Genomic DNA, 18,878 nt, shown 5'->3' on the forward strand with positions numbered 1-18,878 from the left:
CTACCCTCGGAAATTTTAAGTGATACACATACCGATACACCGGCAAAGTTTCAAAGGTATTCCGAGTCTTTAACTCCGTTACGGACAGTAAAGACTCTGTAGCTACCGGTAGGTAATTATTTTTCTAAAAAAAATTTCCACACACGCGTAGCCGCAAAGAAAATATTGACTCCAATCTAAAAATAATCAAGTTGAAACCTTTGTTTTTTTGCTCGTTCGGGAAAATTTTCCGAGGGTTCACGGTACTCGAAAACGGTTGATTTCGGCTACCCTTGAAATCCCCGGTCATTCTACAACCGATCGATGTCCTGCGTGGGAATCTGCGTGGGTCGTGAGTATTTTCGGCATCTACGGATCTTTTTTATTGCAACCTTTCTGAGAATCCGGCGAGTGTCTGCGTTTTAATTTCCTAGAACAATTATCAGAAATTCGAAGCATTTCGGACGGATTTTTATGTAGGTGTAAAAAATATTGAAGTATCGTCTCGGCATCATCATCCCTTGGTCGAGGATTTCGGGTTTTCCCACGGTAGGTTTTACATTATCGCGAAGCGAGATAGTAAACTCGGGTCCATTTGAGGTCACCCGTCGATGAATTTTGGACGCCGTCTCTTTAAGGGTTCGAGCTTATCCGCCGAAAGAACGCGTGCGAGGTATAAAGAGCATTAGAATGATTTCTCTGGAGGGAGGAAAGACTCCGACGGCTTTTGAACGTCGGTGGACCAGGTTTTATTTCTAACAAAAGCAACTGCTTCATTTATTCCGTAAACGAATGACCGTTCGCTTACCTCACTTCGCAAATTAATTCTACATCCAGTGAAGCTTTTGTTATTTCAAGGTGCGCAGGATGTCCTTACCGAAGAGCTCTTAATTCACATTTTCCGGTAGTCTGCGTTTCGAAGTTAATTCGCGGAAGTAGTCTCCCGATTTTTTCATCGTGCGAGGTCTGGCCGGGTCTTCGAAATCCACGTGATACAAACCACTTCTCACCCTATCAACAGTTCGGTCAATGAATCAGTGAGGTGCACTCTTTGCACATCGATTTTAATTTGAATCGAACGAATGAAACTCACTCGAATCCCTCGCGCCATTCGAATTTATCCATCAAACTCCAGTAAGTGTAACCGGTGATGTTTACGTTGTCGATATGGATCGCCTTCAATAACTCTGTCAAATACTGATGAATGTATCGAATTCTCTCGTGATCTTCTAGACCGGAGTTTGCACCTTCGGCCCATCCAGATTCTGCCACAATTATCTCTCGATCACCGTACTCATTCTTCACCCAGCGAAATACGTCTCTAAAATCGACTGAATTTTCCTATAATAAGAAAACGAAATTCTGAAAATGCCATTCCACGTCGAACAATCGACGTTGTTCGTACCTTTATGTCGTCGCTGAGACTCGCGCCGATATCATTTTCCCACGAAACATAATCGGAGTCCGGATTCGAAGGAGCGATCGTGACTGTGGAAGTGTTTACTGCAATGAAATCAGCACTCCCCCTGATCAAATCCACCCAATATCTGTCCAACTTAGGGAGTCGACTCCTGAGGAATCCTTGTTGGGCGCTCTTCTGCGCTATATCGTTCTTCATGACCTGGGGATAGTCGCCCTCCTCGGTAAAAATCGGATGAGCGAACCAACCGAACGTGAACTGTCGTGATTTTTCGACCAGTCCCGATTCCTCCGAAGAATCCCCCTGGTATCGGGGCAACTGGAGAATGATCGACACGCGACCTAAAAAATGACGAATTAGTCGAGCGATTCGCGATTGACAATCGAAAGATTGTTGAAAGATTTCGCGAAAGTTTTACCTTTCTGTTCGCTTCGGAAGCATTCGTGGTACAATCGATAAGCCTTGGCATGGGCCTTGAGCAGATTTTGTCCGCTAACATAATCCCCCATACCGGAAGATTCGATACTCGGTGGCAAACCTCCACCGCCGTATCCGTCTCTACAGATGGTCAGGGGATCGCTGAAGGTGAACCAAGTTTTTACCTGAAAAACGACAGACTTCCAACTCCGATATTCGCTGGACACGGTAGTGAAGAGAAAATCGTTAGCGAAAATTTGCTGACCCTGTCGCCAAAGTTTTCGAACAACACGCGAGCATAGTCCACGTAGTGTTCGACGAATTGTTCGCTAAGAAATCCTCCCAATTCTTGAATGGGTTGTGGTAGGTCCCAATTGTATATGGTCACTGCCGGCTCGATGCCGCGAGCGATTAATCCGTTTATCAAATTGTTGTAATATTGAACTCCTTCCGGATTAATTTTGTTTACAAATCCAGTGGGCAAAATACGGGACCAAGATATTGAGAATCTGTAAAAATCCACCTGTGGAAGAAAGGTTGGTATGAAAAAGAATCTGACGATTCGTCTCGTTTTCAAAACAGTTGAAATACACGCACTCCAAGATTTGCCACCGATTGGATATCCTCCTCGTACTTGTGATAGGAGTCGCAAGCCACGTCACCGTTGAATGTGGCTTGGATGACATCAGGGTTTGAGTGGATCAGACGGTCCCAAATACTTTCTCCTTTTCCTGAAAATCAAAGAAAAATTGATGAGAAGGTTTCCCTGTTGTATGTATGCATTATTAACTAGATGCAAACATGATGTAGATGTTACAGGAGTACGAAGCGTGCTCACCTCCTTCATTCCAGCCACCTTCTACCTGATAAGCTGATGTTCCAACTCCAAGTTTGAATCCTTTGGGAATTACGGAGTATTCGGCGTTCCCCATTGTTCTGAACATCGATATTTGAACAGAGTTGAATTTAAAAAAAATCAATTTTTGAAGCCCATCCCGTTAGTATTCAGGCTACTTACCTTCTACAGCAGCAATCACGACTGTTCAATGGTTTGTGTAACCGAATGTCATCAGAGTCCCTACTTGCAAGTATGTTGAGTTACGCTTGGGTGGGGAAATTAATTCCATGTCAGTGTGAAGATTTCTTGCAATTCAAGTTTGTATTGGTGTCATAATTTGATCGCAGCATCGGTGTGAAAGATTAGCAATTAGGTACGCATATCGAGAAATTAATTAATCTCAGCCTTAGATTAGATAATGTTTATTTTTAATTAATCAGCCGACCGACAATAATCGTTGAACCTTTCCAATGGTCAAACCCACACCGAATATGTTACAGATAACCGAATCGCAGAAAAACATTCGCAAAAATTTAATGAAGTTCAACGACACAACTCAACATCTACCGGCAAATTATAATATCATTAATTACGCAAAACATAAAAGTTATTCTATTCAGCGTTTATAATGTTCTACGCTTGGGTACCGACTATCGCTGAATTTCGCGGCGTGGCGTTCGTAGTCAGGGAATGACTTATTTCTAATCTATTCCGGCGATTTGTTTGACTTCGTCAGCTCTTCGTCGTAACCACTCGAATTTTTTTAACGTTGGTGGCCAGACCCGGCGGTCAAAATCAGCTCCGACAAAACTGATTGTGAGTTTGGTTAGATAAGAGGAGTAAAACAACAGGTCGTAACTCGTGGAATCACGAGTTTTCGATGAATTCAAACAATTACAGAGCTTTCAATTCCAGTTTACTTATCGCCGGATCGTCGACAATGTGCGTTCATATGGACAAACGCCTATTACAAAAAGATGATTCGAATATGCCTGATATTTTTAAAAACGCTGCCGTAGGTCCCGAAAAGAGTAGCTGAGTCGTGTACGTGACAAATATTTTTAGCCGGCGTTACGTCAGAAATCCTCTTCACAACTACGGCTAGCATTTTGCCGATCGTTTCCGTCCTTGGTGTCCAAATAACTCCGAGGCGTCTTCGATCGTAGGATTCAAAGGTTGAAGTTTACGGGTTCGTACGACTTCTTTCCACCGATCGACGGAAAGCTTGGGTGTTCGAGTTCTGTTGGGGTCCTTGAAATCAACTTGTACGATCCCGAATCCTTCTCTGTAGATTGAGCATAGGACGTAAGCATGATATAACGTGTAACCAGATGTGATATAATTGGCGATAAAATTTGCTTACGCGTAGCCGTCGTTCCATTCGAAATTGTCGAGAAGACTCCAGATCGAGTACATGGTTACGTTACAACCATCCCGTTTGATCGCAGTGATCATTTCTTTTAGGTACGAATAGAAGTATTCGATGCGTTGAGTGTCGGAAAGTGTTGTTCTGTTGTCCGAGCAACCGTTCTCGAGAACGAAGACGTTAGGGTTGTTGTATTCATCTCTTATCTTTCTGAGAATACCTCCGAAGCCGGAAGGCACGATCTAAACACAAGAATGGATGGGTTTTCGTTTCAGTATTTGACTCACCATTTCGATTTTGAAACAAACTCGAGGACAACAATGATTACGACCTTCAGCCAACTCGTAGCCGTGTCAGGCCAGCTCGAATCAACGCTCGCGTGGATTCCGGTATCCAAAATAGTTTCTCGTTCCTTCGGGGCTTCCTCAACAAGCACCGAGGTGTAATGGTTCAGTCCAAAATAATCGGCGGTACCTCTGGCAAGTGAAAAAATCAATCGATGTCAAACGTGTGTGAACTGATTTGAATCTAGTTCGAACGTATGAAGGTTCAACCTGATGTATTCGATCCATTTTGGTGAGAAGACGGGAAGTCGCGATCTGAAGTAGCCTTCGTCGAAACTGTTCTTGGCAACTCTGGTCTTCATTATTTGAGGGTAATCGCCTTCTTCCGAATATATCGGATGCGCGAACCACCCGCAGGTGAATTGATAATACGTGTCGACGGTGGCCTCGTCACCAGGATTTTTCGCTATTTGTCCAGGACACGCGAAGACTATCCCGATCTTTCCGTTCTGCGTGGGGCGAAATTCTCGGTCATAAATATGGTACGCTCTAGCGTGAGCTTTGAGGGCATTGTGACCGCAAAGGTAAGTTCCGCACGGATCCAGATCCTTGTCTAGTGGAGAAACTGCAGGTCAGTTTTACGTTCGGGACAAATTGAGTACACAGGTACGTTTTTACCGGTATTTCAGTGCTCTAGGATAATACATATTTTCGTAACGGTCACTTCGCATTCTGAGCAATATCAATATTTATCAGATGATCTCTCGACCTACTCGGAGCTCTGTTGAGATGTCCGTATCCTTCTCTACAAAATGACGTGGGCTCGTTTATCGTCGTAAATATTTTGACCTTCGGTCCGAACTCTGTGAAAACTATCCTGGCGTAGTCGCCGAACCAGTTGACCACCTCGTCGTTGGTCCAGCCGCCCTGGTCTTCCAATACCTGCGGTAGGTCCCAGTGGTAAAGAGTAACAACCGGCTCGATCCCATTGCGGTGTAATTCGTCTATTAGATCGTTATAGTAACGTAGTCCATCCTTGCTGACCACGTTTGGATAACCGGTTGGTAAAATTCTCGTCCAGCTTAGTGAGAATCGGTAGTATTTCAACTAGATGGGAAAGAAAATTGGAAAATTGTTGTACAAGGTAAAATCGACGAACTTTGAAAGTCATATTTCACAAGTCTACCGACTCCGATTTCTTTCACCAATCGGACGTCCTCCTTGTACTTGTGATACGAATCACACGCGACGTCACCGTTGCTCCCGTCTTTGATATTTTGCGGGTACGTGTGGGTGAAAGTATCCCAAACACTCACGCCTTTGCCTGGAAGAAAAATTTTCGCTCGAATCAAATGTGTCGTAAAACAGCGAACGAGTGATTCACCGTCCAATTTCTTATGAACAAATAATGAATTCTCCGTTCTCTTTACCACTGACGTTCCAAGCACCCTCGATCTGATAGGCGGCTCCGCCAGCACCCAAGCGAAATCCCGGTGGAAATGTCAGATAGTCATCGTCCTCGTCACTTTCGGCAGAAGTGCTGAGAATAAAAATTACAAAAAAAAAACAGAAATAACGAAATCGAAGATCAACGAACTACTATTCGTTCGGAAACCGCTTCTCTCCGCCTCGTATTATGAAAAAATTGCGGTAACTTACTGCGAAATCGTTGTAAAGGTACAGAACACAAGGATCCAAAATTTTACGTACTCCATGACTAAATTGTTACACATCCACTAAAACATTCCGATAGATTCGTCTGTTTTTTTCTCAAGCTCGGTGAATCTCGGCGTTCGTATCCACTGTAATTATCCGAAAGATATTGCAGAGCTCGTGCAGTGCGAACGACTGATTGAATCAGAATACTCGCGAAACGGACGAAAAAACAGAGTTAAAGTGGAAGGCCGTTCATCTGCTGTTTTATCGAAACGAATTCTGCGTTTCAGCTGTTGACAACAACGTTGTCAGCGACTTAGCACTCCCGTCGTTTTCAAAGCTCTGTGACTTTTGCTCTTCAAAATATGTAGTTTTCCAGTCGCAAGAGATATAAATTATCGAAAGGGCGATAGATTTATCTGGTATCGTAATTGCAAACTGGTCTGTTTCAACACCACAATCTCGGTGTATCTCGCCGTTCCCTGACCGGAAGTCAATGAGGAGAGGACGTATCGCAACGCGTTAAATATTGAATTACGTAATATTTAATGGAGGAATTGTTAAATAATTGCTTTTCCAAGTCCGACTATTTTTCTCTCACAAAAATAAGAACATTGGCATACGCGACGCTAATCTGCAGTTTGCCTAGCGGATTGATAAGAGAATGCGAATGTTTTCAGTTCTCGAACGTTGATCCTTCTCGTCTCCGCTGTCTGAGGTGCGAAGTAAATTCTCTGGCATCAATTAAGGTTCTCGTTCGAAGAACTTCTCTCCACCAATGTGTTGACAATTTCTCACTCCTGGTTCTGTTCGGACTGTCGAAATCGACTTTCAAAATGCCGAAGCGTTCGCTGAAAATAATGAAAGAACGTTCAATTCTGAAATTGCGGGCTTACCGACGATAGACACTCACGTGTAGCCAGCTTCCCATTCGTAATTGTCGAGAAGTGTCCAAGCGGTATACGCCTTGACGTCGCATCCGTCGCGTACTATCGCCGTAAGTATCTCTGATATGTAGTCGTGATAATAGTTGATTCGGACGTAATCTTCGATTTCACCCTTGTCGGAAACCCCATTTTCGAACATGTACACCGGCGGGTTACCGTAAGTGTCTTTAATTTTACGCAGCACGTTGCCGATTCCCTCGGGTACAATCTGAAGAACGAAAATTGAAAGATCGCTTGTAAGATCGCTACGGCGACAATGATGTTTTCATACTAACGTGAAGCCAGCCGGAAGCGCCTGAAGGCCAACTGGGATCGGCTATTCCAATAATATTAGTATCCGAAGCGAAGGTACCGAGTGCTTCTGCGGGGTCGAACGTCGGCATACTCGATGTGTAGTGATTCAGGCCGAAGAAGTCTGTCGCTCCTCTGCAGCGGAAATACATGGATCAGTCTTATTCGATCGGCCGTGGGGATGAGCGATTCGAGTAGAAATACTTGCTTGATAATTTTCTTCCATTCGTCTGTAAATTCGGGTAGACGCGAGAATGGATAATTTTGAAGTGCGCTGCGCTCGGCGATTCTAGTTTTCATAACTTCGGGATAATCTCCGGTGTAAATGGGGCTCATGATCCAACCGCAATCGAATTGGAAAGCTCGCTCGATAGTTTCTTCGGTAACTCCCTCACCTTGTACCCAACCGCGAACGGGCGTTGTAAATCCTATCATTCCATTTTGAGTCGCGCGGTATTCTTGATCGTACATATGCCACGTCTTCGCGTGAGCTTTCAGAATATTGTGTACGCAAAAAAAATGCCCCATATCGTTGAAGACTTTTCCTGCGTTAAACAAAGGGCCATTGAATCTCCGCGGAGAGAAATTATCCTGCTTTTAGGTACCTGGAGCTTTCCACGTGCTGTTGTACGCCTGTTGGCAAAGCAGCTTGGGTTCGTTGATCGTGATAACGATGTCGATCAAATGTCCGATATTATCGAACACAACCTTTGCGTAATCCACGAACCACCGCACCATCAATTCGTTCGTCCAACCCCCCATTTCTTCCAGAATTTGCGGATGGTCCCAATGATATAAAGATACAACAGTGGTGATATTGGCAGCTTTCAGTTCCTCCAGCAAACTTTTGTAGTACCGAATACCGTCCTGATTTACCGGAGTGTTGAAACCGTTCGGAAGAATTCTAGTCCAGCTTAGCGAGAACCGGTAATGATCCAGCTATCGCGGCATTGAAAAATGACGGTGAGATTTCGCTTAAATATTCTTGCGAATATCCTACTCACGCCAATACTCTTGATCCATTGAACGTCCTCCTTGTACTTATTGTACGAGTCGCACGCGATGTCTCCGTTACTGCCGTCCGCTATGCGTTCTGGCATGGTGTGCGCGAAATGATCCCACGTGCTCACACCCTTTCCTAGAATGTTTGTTCCGTTGACGGAAAATAGATGATCGTCAGCACGGAGGGTTGTTAATTGAAACTGTCATATTACCGCTAACATTCCAGGCCCCCTCCACTTGGTAGGACGCGGAGGCTGCTCCTAGTAAGAAGCCATCGGGAAACCTCTGCAGACCGGATGCCTGGCCTTCGGAGCCCCTGATTTTCATTTTATGAATTAGAGTAATTTAGCATTGGTATAAAGATTGTATGAACTTACTTCGTGCAGATTAGACTAATGAAAGTGATTATCCAAAAGCATCGAGCCATATTTCTGAAAATTTCACCTTTTAACGAACGTGTCATTGCGTACGAAACAGATTCGCGAGAGCAATTGATAACAGGCAAGTTAAGAAGCCTAAAAATAAGAAACACTTTTATCGCATGGGTTTATCATTTGGTTATCGAACGATCAGATTGATAACAATTAATTTTTAGACTCATCCGAATTGTCTTTCAGCTTTTGTCGGTATTCCGCTATCGATCCGGTCGACTAGTCCTACCGGTTAGGGAAGATACACCGATCGCCGATAAAATTTCAAGGGTGGTTCGACATAATCATGCGGTTACATGTCATCGATGAACTTCGGATAGAAAAAGCTAATTCTTTTTTCGTCCTCGTCTAATCGTTGAGCGAATAAAAGTGAGACACTGTAAGGTGTGGGTGTGGACTTATGATTAGAAAGTTGCCGGTAATTCATCATTCATCGATTTATCGCTACCTGATGGATTAGGTATGCTGAATTAGGTATGCATGGAAGTGGACCGGCATTTAACGAGCACGATACGCGATTGTTTTGAAGAGATTATCGGTATATACTTTAATCTGGGTATAAATAATGCGTAAATTAAATATTTTTCCCCCGCATATCTTTTTTATCACTCGTAATCGGACTGCTTGGAAGCTCAAAGATTGTATAACACCTTCTCAAGTTTTGTGCAATAACTCTTCGATAAAATCTAAAGATGATAATTGTTTGTAATTTGTCTCGGCACTTTATGTTTTCGGTAGAGAATCATGCTATCGATGAATTTGAACTATCGGTAAACTTGAACCATGGTTACAAAAATACCCCATCGCATTGAACCGGTCATCTGTGCAGTTATGTACTTCTTCAAATCATGATGGCTCGAAGTAATCTCATCGATATCGTCTCTTATATTGCAGCACCAGTTACTTTCGATCTCTGACCTCTGAAAATATAATACCCGTATACTATTTGCGAATGTAACCGATTTCTGATACGGATATTCTTCTACGAACCAGCATTATATCATAGTTTTTCAACATTTCTGCAACGTGAAAAATTTTATTTGTCATTTTCAGGCTTAAATTATTTCGGACGTCCGTTGTACTACTGGTTAAATGAATGGCATTCCTTGGCGTTTAAAATATTCGCAATAAGATTATAATTATTTACGAACGTCATTATCGCGTACGCGTGTCACGACTATTTATTGCGTACGCGCGACGTGGTTACGACTTGAATAGCTGTAACTTCAACGACTCGATAATGAAATAGACTGGTGAACGGTGGAGAAAAATTTTTAGATAGTACATGATTGAAATTCATGTACTCGTTGTAGTCGACTTTGAATGGAAAAACCTTGGAATAGGAAGTTGGTTGGTCGTAATTATTCGATGTTTGCAGCAGTCCTAGTGATAATCGCTATAATTTTCATTTGTATTTCAGTATTTCAGTTGTACAATTAGATATTTGTTTTTCACTTGCACCTTTTGATGACTGCAAAAGGTTCTCCAGGTTTTACTCAGAAAATAATGTGCGTACAATTGAGCGGAAAATGTTATAAACGATAAACACTGCAGAAGAATACTGCTTGTAAATTAGCGAAAAATGTGGAAGTAGTTGAAAACAGACATAATGCAACAAGCTGTGATCATAAAAGACCAGGTGTAATTGTTCGGTGCACTACTTCTGGGTACTTCTAGAAGAGTACGAGTATGGAGTACTTTTTCCCACCATTTTGCGGACAATTTATACGTTCTATTCCTCGAGGGGTTGTCAAAGTCCACTCCAATGATTCCGAATTTTTTTCTGAAAATCATCAATGCGCGTTGAACGCGAAATGTAGATCGATAAGTGCGGACGCCCGATATCACGACGTTACGAATAATACTTACGTGTAACCTTCGCTCCATTCAAAGTTGTCTAAAATACTCCATACGGCGTAACGTTCTACTTTGCAGCCATCGCGGTTGACGGCTATTAATAATTCTTTCAAGTAGGAATAATAGTATTCTATCCTATGGTAATCGTCCAACTCTCCTTCGTCGGAATATCCATTTTCAAGAACGAATATCGTGGGGTCACCGTAATCGTTTTTTATCTTTCGCAATACGTTACCGAATCCCTCCGGTACCACCTGGGGAACAACGTCTCCTCGTCAGAATTTCCTCTAATGATCTATACAATCAACACTTCATCTATCGGTGATAAATTACCCATAACCAGCTAGTAGCCGACATAGACCAGGTGGAATTCCTAGTGTGTATAATACCCTCGTCGGTGTTGTATACGTTGAATTCCTCTTCAGGATCCGGTTCCACTATTTTACTCGAGTAGTGGTTCAGACCAAAGTAGTCGGCGGTGCCTCTGACAATGAGCGGAAAAAAGGAGGATAGTTATTTTCGGTATTTTTATTTCCATTTGCAGTGATCCTTGGAGTGAGGATTGCGTGTGGAATTTGAAAAAAAATAAAGGGCATACTTGATGTAAGCTATCCACTCCGGTGTAAATCGTGGTAATCGTGATTCGCTGTATCCCTGGCGTTCGCTGATCATATCGATCCGAGTTTTCATGATTTCGGGGTAGTCCCCGATGAATATTGGATTCATGAACCAACCGCATTCGAATTGGAATGCGGTATCCGGCGAAACGTTGTCGTCAGCGTCCAAAGGATAATGCGAACTTGCCGAAAGTGCCATTCCAATCTGACCTCGCTGGGTCGCGCGAAACTCATCGTCGTACATGTGGTAAACCTTGGCATGGGCTTTCAAGACGTTGTGACCGCACAAATAGGGCCCCACATCCTGCAATAGTTTTCCTGTGGAGCAAGGGGTGAGATTATGTTTCTGTCGACAGATTCATGCTTCTCGCAAACTTTTAATCGAACGTGAATTTGAGTACGACCTGGGGCCGTCTTGACGCTGCCGTATCCTTGCGAACAGAATATTTGCGGCTCGTTTATCGTGGTAAATATTTTTACGTAAGGTCCGAGTTCGGTGAAAATAATTCTTGCGTAATCGGCGAACCAATCGACGATCAATTCGTTCGTCCATCCGCCCATTTCCTCTATAACTTGCGGATGATCCCAGTGATAAAGTGACACAACGGGTTCGATGTCGTTAGCTATTAATTCGGTGATGAAATTTTTGTAGTATTGTATCCCATCTTTGCTTATTTCATTCGCCAAGCCAGACGGGAGGATCCTCGACCAGCTTATCGATAATCTAAAAAAGTTGAACTGCAAATTATTCGTCAATAACATGCGAACTTTCTCGTGAACCGACGAGTGCATTTTACGTATGTTGATGACTCACTCCCAAATTCTTGATTATCTGTACATCTTCCTTATACTTATTGTACGTGTCACAAGCAACATCTCCGTTACTTTCGTCTGCGATCAGGGATGGATATTTGTGAGTCCAGAAATCCCAGACGTTTACTCCTTTGTCTGAAAAGTAGATTTTGAAGTCGAGGCTCTGGAGATAACTTGGGTTATAATGGGGGGTTAATTTTTAGTTTAAATATTGATGGGAGGTTTTGATAATACCGTTTGCATTCCAAGCACCTTCCGTCTGATAAGACGCGGTAGCAACCCCTAGTTTCAAATGTTCGGGAAAAGTCAAATTCACATCTTGACAGTATCTGGAGGAATACAGTTTCCATATACGCATAGACATTCATTGGGTAGTTTCAAGTATTTATGCAAGGCTCACCCTGTTATAAAAATGCTGCTGATTACAAAAATCCTCCAAGTCTTCATCCTGGTTTTTTTTTTTTTTTTCCTTTTTTGTATCACCACTTCACATGCGAACTGCTGGACTAAAAATGGAATATCGTCTATATTATCTGAGGAATCAGTGTCATTATGGGTAAACCTTGGGAGTAATTATGTCAAGATCACCATCCGACGCCGTAACAAACGTGAACGTAAAAGTAGTACGCTCGACGACTAGAACATTATATATTAATAATCATATTGATGCGATAATAATTATTAAGACGATAAGCAATCGATTCGATTTTCCACATTGATAAGGGTGTCAAAGTCCTGGAGTTCATCAACGTGTATCTACTTTGAAGATGCGACATTTCATTTATTGTTATAATTGTTATCGCAACAATACAACAGAAATAATTCGCCTGTCAACAGCTTTAAATCTATTTTGAGCCTGATCTTAAGTATAGATATATTGAACTAAGTATCATCCGACAGATACAAAAACCATTCCAAGTTTCAAGGCAAGCAAATTACTTTTAGAGACTCGGCTAGATTTCAGTGGGGTTGTAACCAACGTACGGGACTTATTTGTTGCGCGATGAAGGAAATAAAATTCTCATGCAAATCAGAGTCACGTCATCGGTTTCAGATTTGTTCATCCTTATTATTTCGTCGATAGTCCAAAGTAAAACGACACTCTATTCATGCGTATGTTTTTCTTTCTTCACCTTATGTATTTTGTATGAGTGAATATTTCAGAGCTTTTTACTCTGGGGTAATTCAAGCGTGGCGGAGTGACGGACGGGGTTATATCTATACTCGAATCATTTCCATCCATGGAATCTCAGGCGCCCAAAGATTCTCATCTTTTTGACATTGCGTTCTAATGCTTACGATACATCCAAACGGTGAAGAGAACGTTCTCATTTATGGATGAGATTCACAAATGAACTTGACCAAAATTCTTGATGATTTTCATCCGAAAATTGGTTCGCGTTTTGGTAGCGGGTAACGAGGATTCGACAATTATCGTCTAGTCTAATTTAAAGATGATAAAAATTCGAGTCATGGGTATTTGGTTATTCGATTATCAACTTTTTTAATATGCTCGATACGACGGTCATACATTGTGCTGAGAATCAAACAATCTCATTTCTGAAGAGTCGAATTGAAAGGTGGTTGAAGTTTTCGAGTCCCCATGACAGTTTCGAACCAAGAAGCAGACAATTTAGGAATCCTTTCGCGAGCGGGGCTGGACATATTGAGGGCTAGAAGTCCGAATCCGGCCCTGAAATATGTTCAAAATAAAAATAGGTGATCCGAAAGCATCGTGATCGAGGAAGGCGTTTCTCACTTACGCGTAGCCGGTGGACCATTCGAAACAATCTACCAAACTCCAGGCAGTGTATTTTTGGACGTTGCAATTATCTCTGTACACTGCCGAAAGAAGTTCTCTCAAATAGAGGAAATGGTACTTTATACGCTGATGGTCGTCCATTATCTGATTGTCGGCCGATCCGTTTTCCGTGACGTACACAGGTGGGTTGTTATACTTGGCTTTGATCTTCCGCAGCATATAACCGAATCCGTGGGGTACGATCTGAGAATATTTAAAGAATTTCTTACAAGAATCTCGAACATTCCATTCGATTTATTTTTTTTTCGCTACACCCCCGATATTTAAAGGAGTGAAAATGGAGAAAAAATTAAGTTGGTGTCGTCATTACGTTAAGCCAGTCCATGCCAGTTATCTCCCAGCTGGGATCATAGCTTTGCTTTATTCCCGAGTCACGAAGCAATAAGTTAGACTCAGAATCCGGAACTTGTTCCACCAAGAACGAGGTGTAATGGTTCATGCCAAAATAATCCGAAGTACCTCTGAAAAGGAATCATTCCGAATCACGACGATGCTCCGCAGTATATTACCATCGACTTACTTGATTCGCGCTATTTCCGCTGGTGAAAATACCGGTAGTTGCGATTCGGTGAAACCAGCGTCTTTGCTAAACTGCGCGACCTTGTCCTTCATAAGTTTTGGATAATCACCGATGTAAATCGGGTGCGATATCCAGCCGCAACTGAACTCGAAGGCTATTTCAGCGGCCAAAGTATCGTTCGGAGTTTTGGGCAGATACGAGGCACAGTGCGACACTATGCCCACTCGGCCGTTTTGTTTCGAACGGTATTCCCTGTTGTACAAATGGTAAGCTTCCGCGTGTGCTTTCAGAGCGTTGTGACCGCACAAGTAAGCTCCAGTTATATTTAACGGTTTACCTGGTGAGTCGAAAAAAAAAAAAGAAGTAAAAACGTTCCGAAAGATTTCTCATCCGCCGAGTCTCTACCTTCGGACTTACCCGGGGCGATCTCGCCGATCCCGTATCCGCTGAGACAGAATAATTGAAGTTCGTTCAAAGTCGTGAAGACTTTCACTTTATCTCCGAATTCTCGGAAAACTACGTTCGCGTATTCGAGATAGAATTTCACCATCATGTGGTTCGTCCATCCTCCCATGTCCTCGAGAACTTGCGGATGGTCCCAGTGATATATCGTCACCAGAGGTTCGATGTTGTTGGCCAAAAGTTCGTCGATCAAATTGTGATAATATCGAAGACCCTCCCTACTTACTGAATTTGATAATCCCGTTGGCAGTATGCGAGCCCAACTGAGCGAGATTCGATAATGATCGAACTAAAACACGGAAGAAACACCCCGCAATTAGCGACCTGCCAACTTCGACGGAGGGAAACTCTCCCGGCGGCAAAAAAAAAAAAAAACAACCCACCTTCATTCGCTTTACCCAATGCACGTCCTCTTTGTATTTATTATACGAATCGGCGGCCAAGTCACCGTCGGTTTCATCCAAAATCATCCATGGTTTGCTGTGAACGAGTCGATCCCAGACATTTTCACCCTTATCTGTGAGGAACGATTAGCGAAATTGATAGAAAAAATTGACGGTAATAGTCGTCTACGGAAGAAGTTGCTTGAAAATGAATAATATGTGAGTACCGCTAGCGTTCCAGCCTCCTTCGACTTGGTAGGACGATGTCCCGACACCGATCTTTAAACCTTCCGGAATCACGAAGTACGAGTCATTTTTGGTCGCTTGCACCTCCGAGTAACTATAGATTCAGACAAAAGTTTCACTCAAATTAGAACCATTCGTTTGTTTTGTATTATTCAATTGTTTTATTCGGCAAATTTTTTCCGTACACTCGTACCTCAAGGTTACCACCGATAGGCAAAGCACATATGTTAAACACTTTCGCATGATGAATGTAACTGACTTGCATCATTACGTGAAAAAGCTATTTCATATATACGCTCGTGGCTGCCGTGACGTTTTACGTTTCGAGTGGGATGTTTTAAGTGAAATTATCATAATGGACTTCGTGAGAGATAACAACGCATACAGCAAACTCAAAGTCGCTATCAACTTATCGATTATATTTATAATATAAAAAAATTCTCCAAGTCGTTCCCAGGGTCAAATTGAAGAGCGAGGCTGTTTAGAATTCAATGGATTATCTACGCTCACTTGATTATCAATTCAATGTATTCAATCTCTTTGTGATTATAAATTTCTTTGTTTCTTAATTTTTGGTCGTCACACAGATGATCGATTGGCCCAAATTTCAGAGACTTTGCGAGCGATAAATAAAGATAAGGAAGTAGTTGAATCGTTGGTACTTTTCCAACCATCTACGCGCTGGTTAGCCATTAGATGACTGAATCGTCAACTTTTCAATCTCAAGTTGCCCTTCGAAGTTCCTCCAGAGTTCGGTGAATTGTGTAATACTCTTATACGCTATATCTGCGGAACGAGACAGCGCCTGCGAGTGCCAACGAAAACTTCTTTAGTTACTAGATTCATAAACTTTTCTTCGTTTCCTCCGTTTCATTTTGTCCTAGACTCCGCGTTCAGTTTTCACCGTAACGAATTAATACCGCAGCCGAAACGCTGGCTTGCGAAACAAATATGAAATGGAATAGAAAAAAATTTACAATTCAAGTGAATTTTACGCCGAGTAGCGTATATCGCGATCATTTTTCTTTTTTTCCTGCTATTTCATAATTTCAAGGCAAATGCAACGTCATTTATTGCACCTAATCTACCATTTCAAGTAGATTGACCTAAAACCAGTATCAGGAAGCGTATCGAGACGGTCAGATAACCTGCTGTTTTCTTAAAACAGGCAATGTCATTCGATGGATAATACGAACGGAATTTCATATTGCGGATGATTTTGGTATCTTTGAAAAAATAACAGATATGTAAAATAAGAACTTGTCGTCGCCGCGATGAGTAACGGCATGCAAAATATGATTCCATCGAGAACCAACATGTCACCGATATGTTTTATCGAGCAGTTTCGCTTTTTCGCTCTACGGGTGGGTGAGTTTATGGTTCGATGGTTTAAAGTCTTGGAGGAAGTCGGAGAGACAGGAGACTCACGGGAATAGGTATGTAAAAGTGGAAGTAGCAAGGCGAAAGAGAAACCGAAAGCAAAGTTCTACATTTGCATGTGACAGTTCTTTGGACTTTGACTAGCGTCTCGCGGTCGTACACAACGGAGCAGGATCGGTACAACTCAGTTCCTCCGATTGTTTCCTGGATTTACGATGAAATCTTTGAGCCAGAAAATTTAATATAAAACATCTGAATTTCCGTTGAAAGGGAATAACGTTTTTTTAATATACCGGAACCCGACGCACGATTGGTTCGAGAAAAATATATTGCGAGGAGATAGGTAACTTGGAAGATGGGCAAAGTCATTATGGTATGATAAAGATCCATTACTTGGTATCCCTCGAGTTGGAACAGAGCCGAAGACCGAAGATTTCGACTCGTTTTTATTTCAACCGAGGGGAGGGAAAAATACAAGATCTGAAAATTGCTTTCTCGCGAATGGAGTGGCTCCTGTACTCTCCTTCTAATTTATGAATACTCCAGAGTGTAGCGACGCGTAAAAATTTATGATCCCATATTAAAAAACAAACAGTACGGCGTATTAGGATTACCGAGAGTATAAATTGATCCGGCAATACCAACCCTCGTTTCTCTCTCTGAACAAAATCGCGAACTTCCACCACTGCTGCCTGCTGCCGCCGCCGCCGCCATCGCCGCCGCTGCGTGTATAACGAAATAAAAACATCAACAACATACCAAGTTGAGAAATGGATAATAACAATTCAAATAAATCCGATCAGTCGAGTTCTAGAAAATTGTGTTTATTTCATTTCTAAGAATCATCGTGACCTATTCCGATTGTTTTCCCCGTGTCCTCTGACTCACCTCACCGGTTGGAGACGTAACGTCTTTCTCTTAGCTCCCTTGCGAATAGAAAATAAAAATTTTCCAATCCGTGGCGTGGTTCACGCTCACGTATTAATCGTAGCGAAGGTTTATTACGAAGAGGTGATGGTAGCGGCACCCCGTGCATATGGGACCCGCTTTTAATGTCAGATTACGCTTATAAATGACTGCTACCCGGACCGTATTAAGCTTGAAAGTATCCCCGGAATTTCTGATCAAAAAGCCCGAACGTATTTTATGCTGATACTCTCCTCTATTACGGCTACCTGCAGCCACCTATCCTGCAGGATAATAACGGCTCTGACTCACAAGGTTACGTACAGGAGGATCGTAGCATACATTTCCATGCATCTGTTTCGTAAAGGTCTTTGCAGGCATCTGATATCTGCTTTCATTCTATGAATAAATAATTTGTCTTTTACAAAGGAAACAAAATTGGCGTAGAATTTTCTGCCGGATCCTTGCAAAAACGACTGAATAATCAGGATCGATTTGTGATTCTTTATTTTTGTCGTCGCCTCTTCGAGGGTACACACAAACCGTGCGGAAATTTTTCGAACTGTGCGCAGGAATTTGATTAACGAGATTTTTCAATTCCTGTGCAAAAGCCAATGCGGAACGTACGTGAGAAACAAGAGGTGGGCTGCTGCTGGTTCGGGGCGAAAACGGGCTGAAAGTCTGAGGCGGCTGAAAGTAGTTCGTTAATGAAGTTGAATTTTTTATAAGCGTCGCATTTGTAGTATAAGGTATATACGTACGGTAGAGGGTGACGCTGATTGCCGGTGAACCTGCTCCGTGGCTGTCTCACCTGAATGGCGTATCCAGTTATGTAATTTTATCAGCGGTCCCCCTTTATCGACGGGAAGGACGTATAACCGCTAGGATTCCTTGTCCCAACTTGGCTTCTCCGGGTTATAATAAATTAAGTAGCAAGACCGAACTAATACCGCAGAATTAATTAACGTCGGAGACCGCACTAGAAAATTCCTAAAAAAATTCAACTAAAACTTTGACTCAACTTTCTAAGCTGCCCATCAGGATGATTAAATCTTTTGTAATATAAAGTCTCAAGGATTCCGCTAGACCTTTTCGTCCCACGTTTCCCCGCTGACGATATACTATATTCAGAGAGTTGACGGAGAACTAAGAAATTCCGGAAGAATTTTAAGACCACGTTAATATCGGTCGAGCGAAAATTGCACACCGCACTCGTCCAATGATCTATGAACACAAAAATT

At 42.4% G+C, this 18,878-nt stretch overlaps 5 protein-coding genes across 5 annotated transcripts; all 5 read right to left on the bottom strand.

Annotated features, from left to right (window-relative positions):
- Positions 1-726: 726 nt before the first annotated feature.
- On the bottom strand, positions 727-2,976 carry LOC105690201 (myrosinase 1-like). The gene is made up of 8 exons (XM_012407817.4): positions 2,835-2,976; positions 2,655-2,752; positions 2,414-2,547; positions 2,082-2,339; positions 1,818-2,001; positions 1,385-1,740; positions 1,073-1,320; positions 727-990 (listed from the first exon to the last, which is right to left on the bottom strand). Exons 2-8 carry the CDS (start codon positions 2,746-2,748, stop codon positions 867-869), a joined length of 1,398 nt encoding a protein of 465 aa, XP_012263240.2. The 5' UTR covers positions 2,749-2,752; positions 2,835-2,976; the 3' UTR covers positions 727-866.
- An 84-nt stretch (positions 2,977-3,060) lies between these two features.
- On the bottom strand, positions 3,061-6,345 carry LOC105690199 (myrosinase 1-like). The gene is made up of 8 exons (XM_012407815.4): positions 5,964-6,345; positions 5,735-5,844; positions 5,495-5,628; positions 5,078-5,411; positions 4,575-4,917; positions 4,352-4,496; positions 4,018-4,262; positions 3,061-3,939 (listed from the first exon to the last, which is right to left on the bottom strand). The coding sequence occupies exons 1-8, from the start codon at positions 6,035-6,037 to the stop codon at positions 3,756-3,758; spliced, it is 1,569 nt and encodes a 522-aa protein (XP_012263238.2). The 5' UTR covers positions 6,038-6,345; the 3' UTR covers positions 3,061-3,755.
- Positions 6,346-6,487: 142 nt separating this feature from the next.
- LOC105690200 (myrosinase 1-like) lies at positions 6,488-8,901 on the bottom strand. The gene is made up of 8 exons (XM_020854755.2): positions 8,578-8,901; positions 8,413-8,516; positions 8,203-8,336; positions 7,804-8,137; positions 7,407-7,743; positions 7,183-7,333; positions 6,874-7,115; positions 6,488-6,811 (listed from the first exon to the last, which is right to left on the bottom strand). The coding sequence occupies exons 1-8, from the start codon at positions 8,661-8,663 to the stop codon at positions 6,637-6,639; spliced, it is 1,563 nt and encodes a 520-aa protein (XP_020710414.2). The 5' UTR covers positions 8,664-8,901; the 3' UTR covers positions 6,488-6,636.
- A 1,120-nt stretch (positions 8,902-10,021) lies between these two features.
- LOC105690150 (myrosinase 1-like) lies at positions 10,022-12,555 on the bottom strand. Its single transcript, XM_012407718.2, has 8 exons — positions 12,319-12,555; positions 12,153-12,247; positions 11,920-12,053; positions 11,510-11,843; positions 11,087-11,423; positions 10,822-10,972; positions 10,501-10,742; positions 10,022-10,414 (listed from the first exon to the last, which is right to left on the bottom strand). Exons 1-8 carry the CDS (start codon positions 12,363-12,365, stop codon positions 10,204-10,206), a joined length of 1,551 nt encoding a protein of 516 aa, XP_012263141.2. The 5' UTR covers positions 12,366-12,555; the 3' UTR covers positions 10,022-10,203.
- Positions 12,556-13,397: 842 nt separating this feature from the next.
- Positions 13,398-15,688, bottom strand: LOC105690156 (myrosinase 1-like). The gene is made up of 8 exons (XM_012407725.4): positions 15,545-15,688; positions 15,333-15,445; positions 15,106-15,239; positions 14,678-15,011; positions 14,261-14,597; positions 14,051-14,201; positions 13,682-13,923; positions 13,398-13,611 (listed from the first exon to the last, which is right to left on the bottom strand). The coding sequence occupies exons 1-8, from the start codon at positions 15,592-15,594 to the stop codon at positions 13,473-13,475; spliced, it is 1,500 nt and encodes a 499-aa protein (XP_012263148.2). The 5' UTR covers positions 15,595-15,688; the 3' UTR covers positions 13,398-13,472.
- Between the last annotated feature and the right edge of the window lie 3,190 nt (positions 15,689-18,878).

This window comes from Athalia rosae, chromosome 5 (genome assembly GCF_917208135.1).
Source record: "Athalia rosae chromosome 5, iyAthRosa1.1, whole genome shotgun sequence".
In the NCBI taxonomy this organism is placed as follows: domain Eukaryota; kingdom Metazoa; phylum Arthropoda; class Insecta; order Hymenoptera; family Athaliidae; genus Athalia; species Athalia rosae.

Excerpts from the sequence above, each read along its gene's own strand:
- LOC105690199 (XM_012407815.4), bottom strand. The coding sequence starts at position 6,037 with ATGTGTAACAATTTAGTCATGGAGTACGTAAAATTTTGGATCCTTGTG. Across the intron at positions 5,629-5,734 it reads GGGTGCTTGGAACGTCAGTG|GCAAAGGCGTGAGTGTTTGG; the intron begins GTAAAGAGAACG and ends TTTTTCTTCCAG. Across the intron at positions 4,263-4,351 it reads CGGCTACGAGTTGGCTGAAG|ATCGTGCCTTCCGGCTTCGG; the intron begins GTCGTAATCATT and ends TCTTGTGTTTAG.
- LOC105690150 (XM_012407718.2), bottom strand. The coding sequence starts at position 12,365 with ATGAAGACTTGGAGGATTTTTGTAATCAGCAGCATTTTTATAACAGG. Across the intron at positions 11,424-11,509 it reads CAGCGTCAAGACGGCCCCAG|GAAAACTATTGCAGGATGTG; the intron begins GTCGTACTCAAA and ends CTTGCTCCACAG. Across the intron at positions 10,415-10,500 it reads GAATGGAGCGAAGGTTACAC|AAAAAAATTCGGAATCATTG; the intron begins GTAAGTATTATT and ends GATGATTTTCAG.
- LOC105690200 (XM_020854755.2), bottom strand. The coding sequence starts at position 8,663 with ATGACACGTTCGTTAAAAGGTGAAATTTTCAGAAATATGGCTCGATGC. Across the intron at positions 8,517-8,577 it reads ATTAGTCTAATCTGCACGAA|GGGCTCCGAAGGCCAGGCAT; the intron begins GTAAGTTCATAC and ends AATGAAAATCAG. Across the intron at positions 7,116-7,182 it reads GCGCTTCCGGCTGGCTTCAC|ATTGTACCCGAGGGAATCGG; the intron begins GTTAGTATGAAA and ends TTCGTTCTTCAG.
- LOC105690156 (XM_012407725.4), bottom strand. The coding sequence starts at position 15,594 with ATGCGAAAGTGTTTAACATATGTGCTTTGCCTATCGGTGGTAACCTTG. Across the intron at positions 15,012-15,105 it reads ATTGGGTAAAGCGAATGAAG|TTCGATCATTATCGAATCTC; the intron begins GTGGGTTGTTTT and ends TCCGTGTTTTAG. Across the intron at positions 13,612-13,681 it reads GAATGGTCCACCGGCTACGC|GGCCGGATTCGGACTTCTAG; the intron begins GTAAGTGAGAAA and ends AACATATTTCAG.
- LOC105690201 (XM_012407817.4), bottom strand. The coding sequence starts at position 2,748 with ATGGGGAACGCCGAATACTCCGTAATTCCCAAAGGATTCAAACTTGGA. Across the intron at positions 2,548-2,654 it reads AGGTGGCTGGAATGAAGGAG|GAAAAGGAGAAAGTATTTGG; the intron begins GTGAGCACGCTT and ends TTTGATTTTCAG. Across the intron at positions 991-1,072 it reads GAATGGCGCGAGGGATTCGA|GGTGAGAAGTGGTTTGTATC; the intron begins GTGAGTTTCATT and ends AACTGTTGATAG.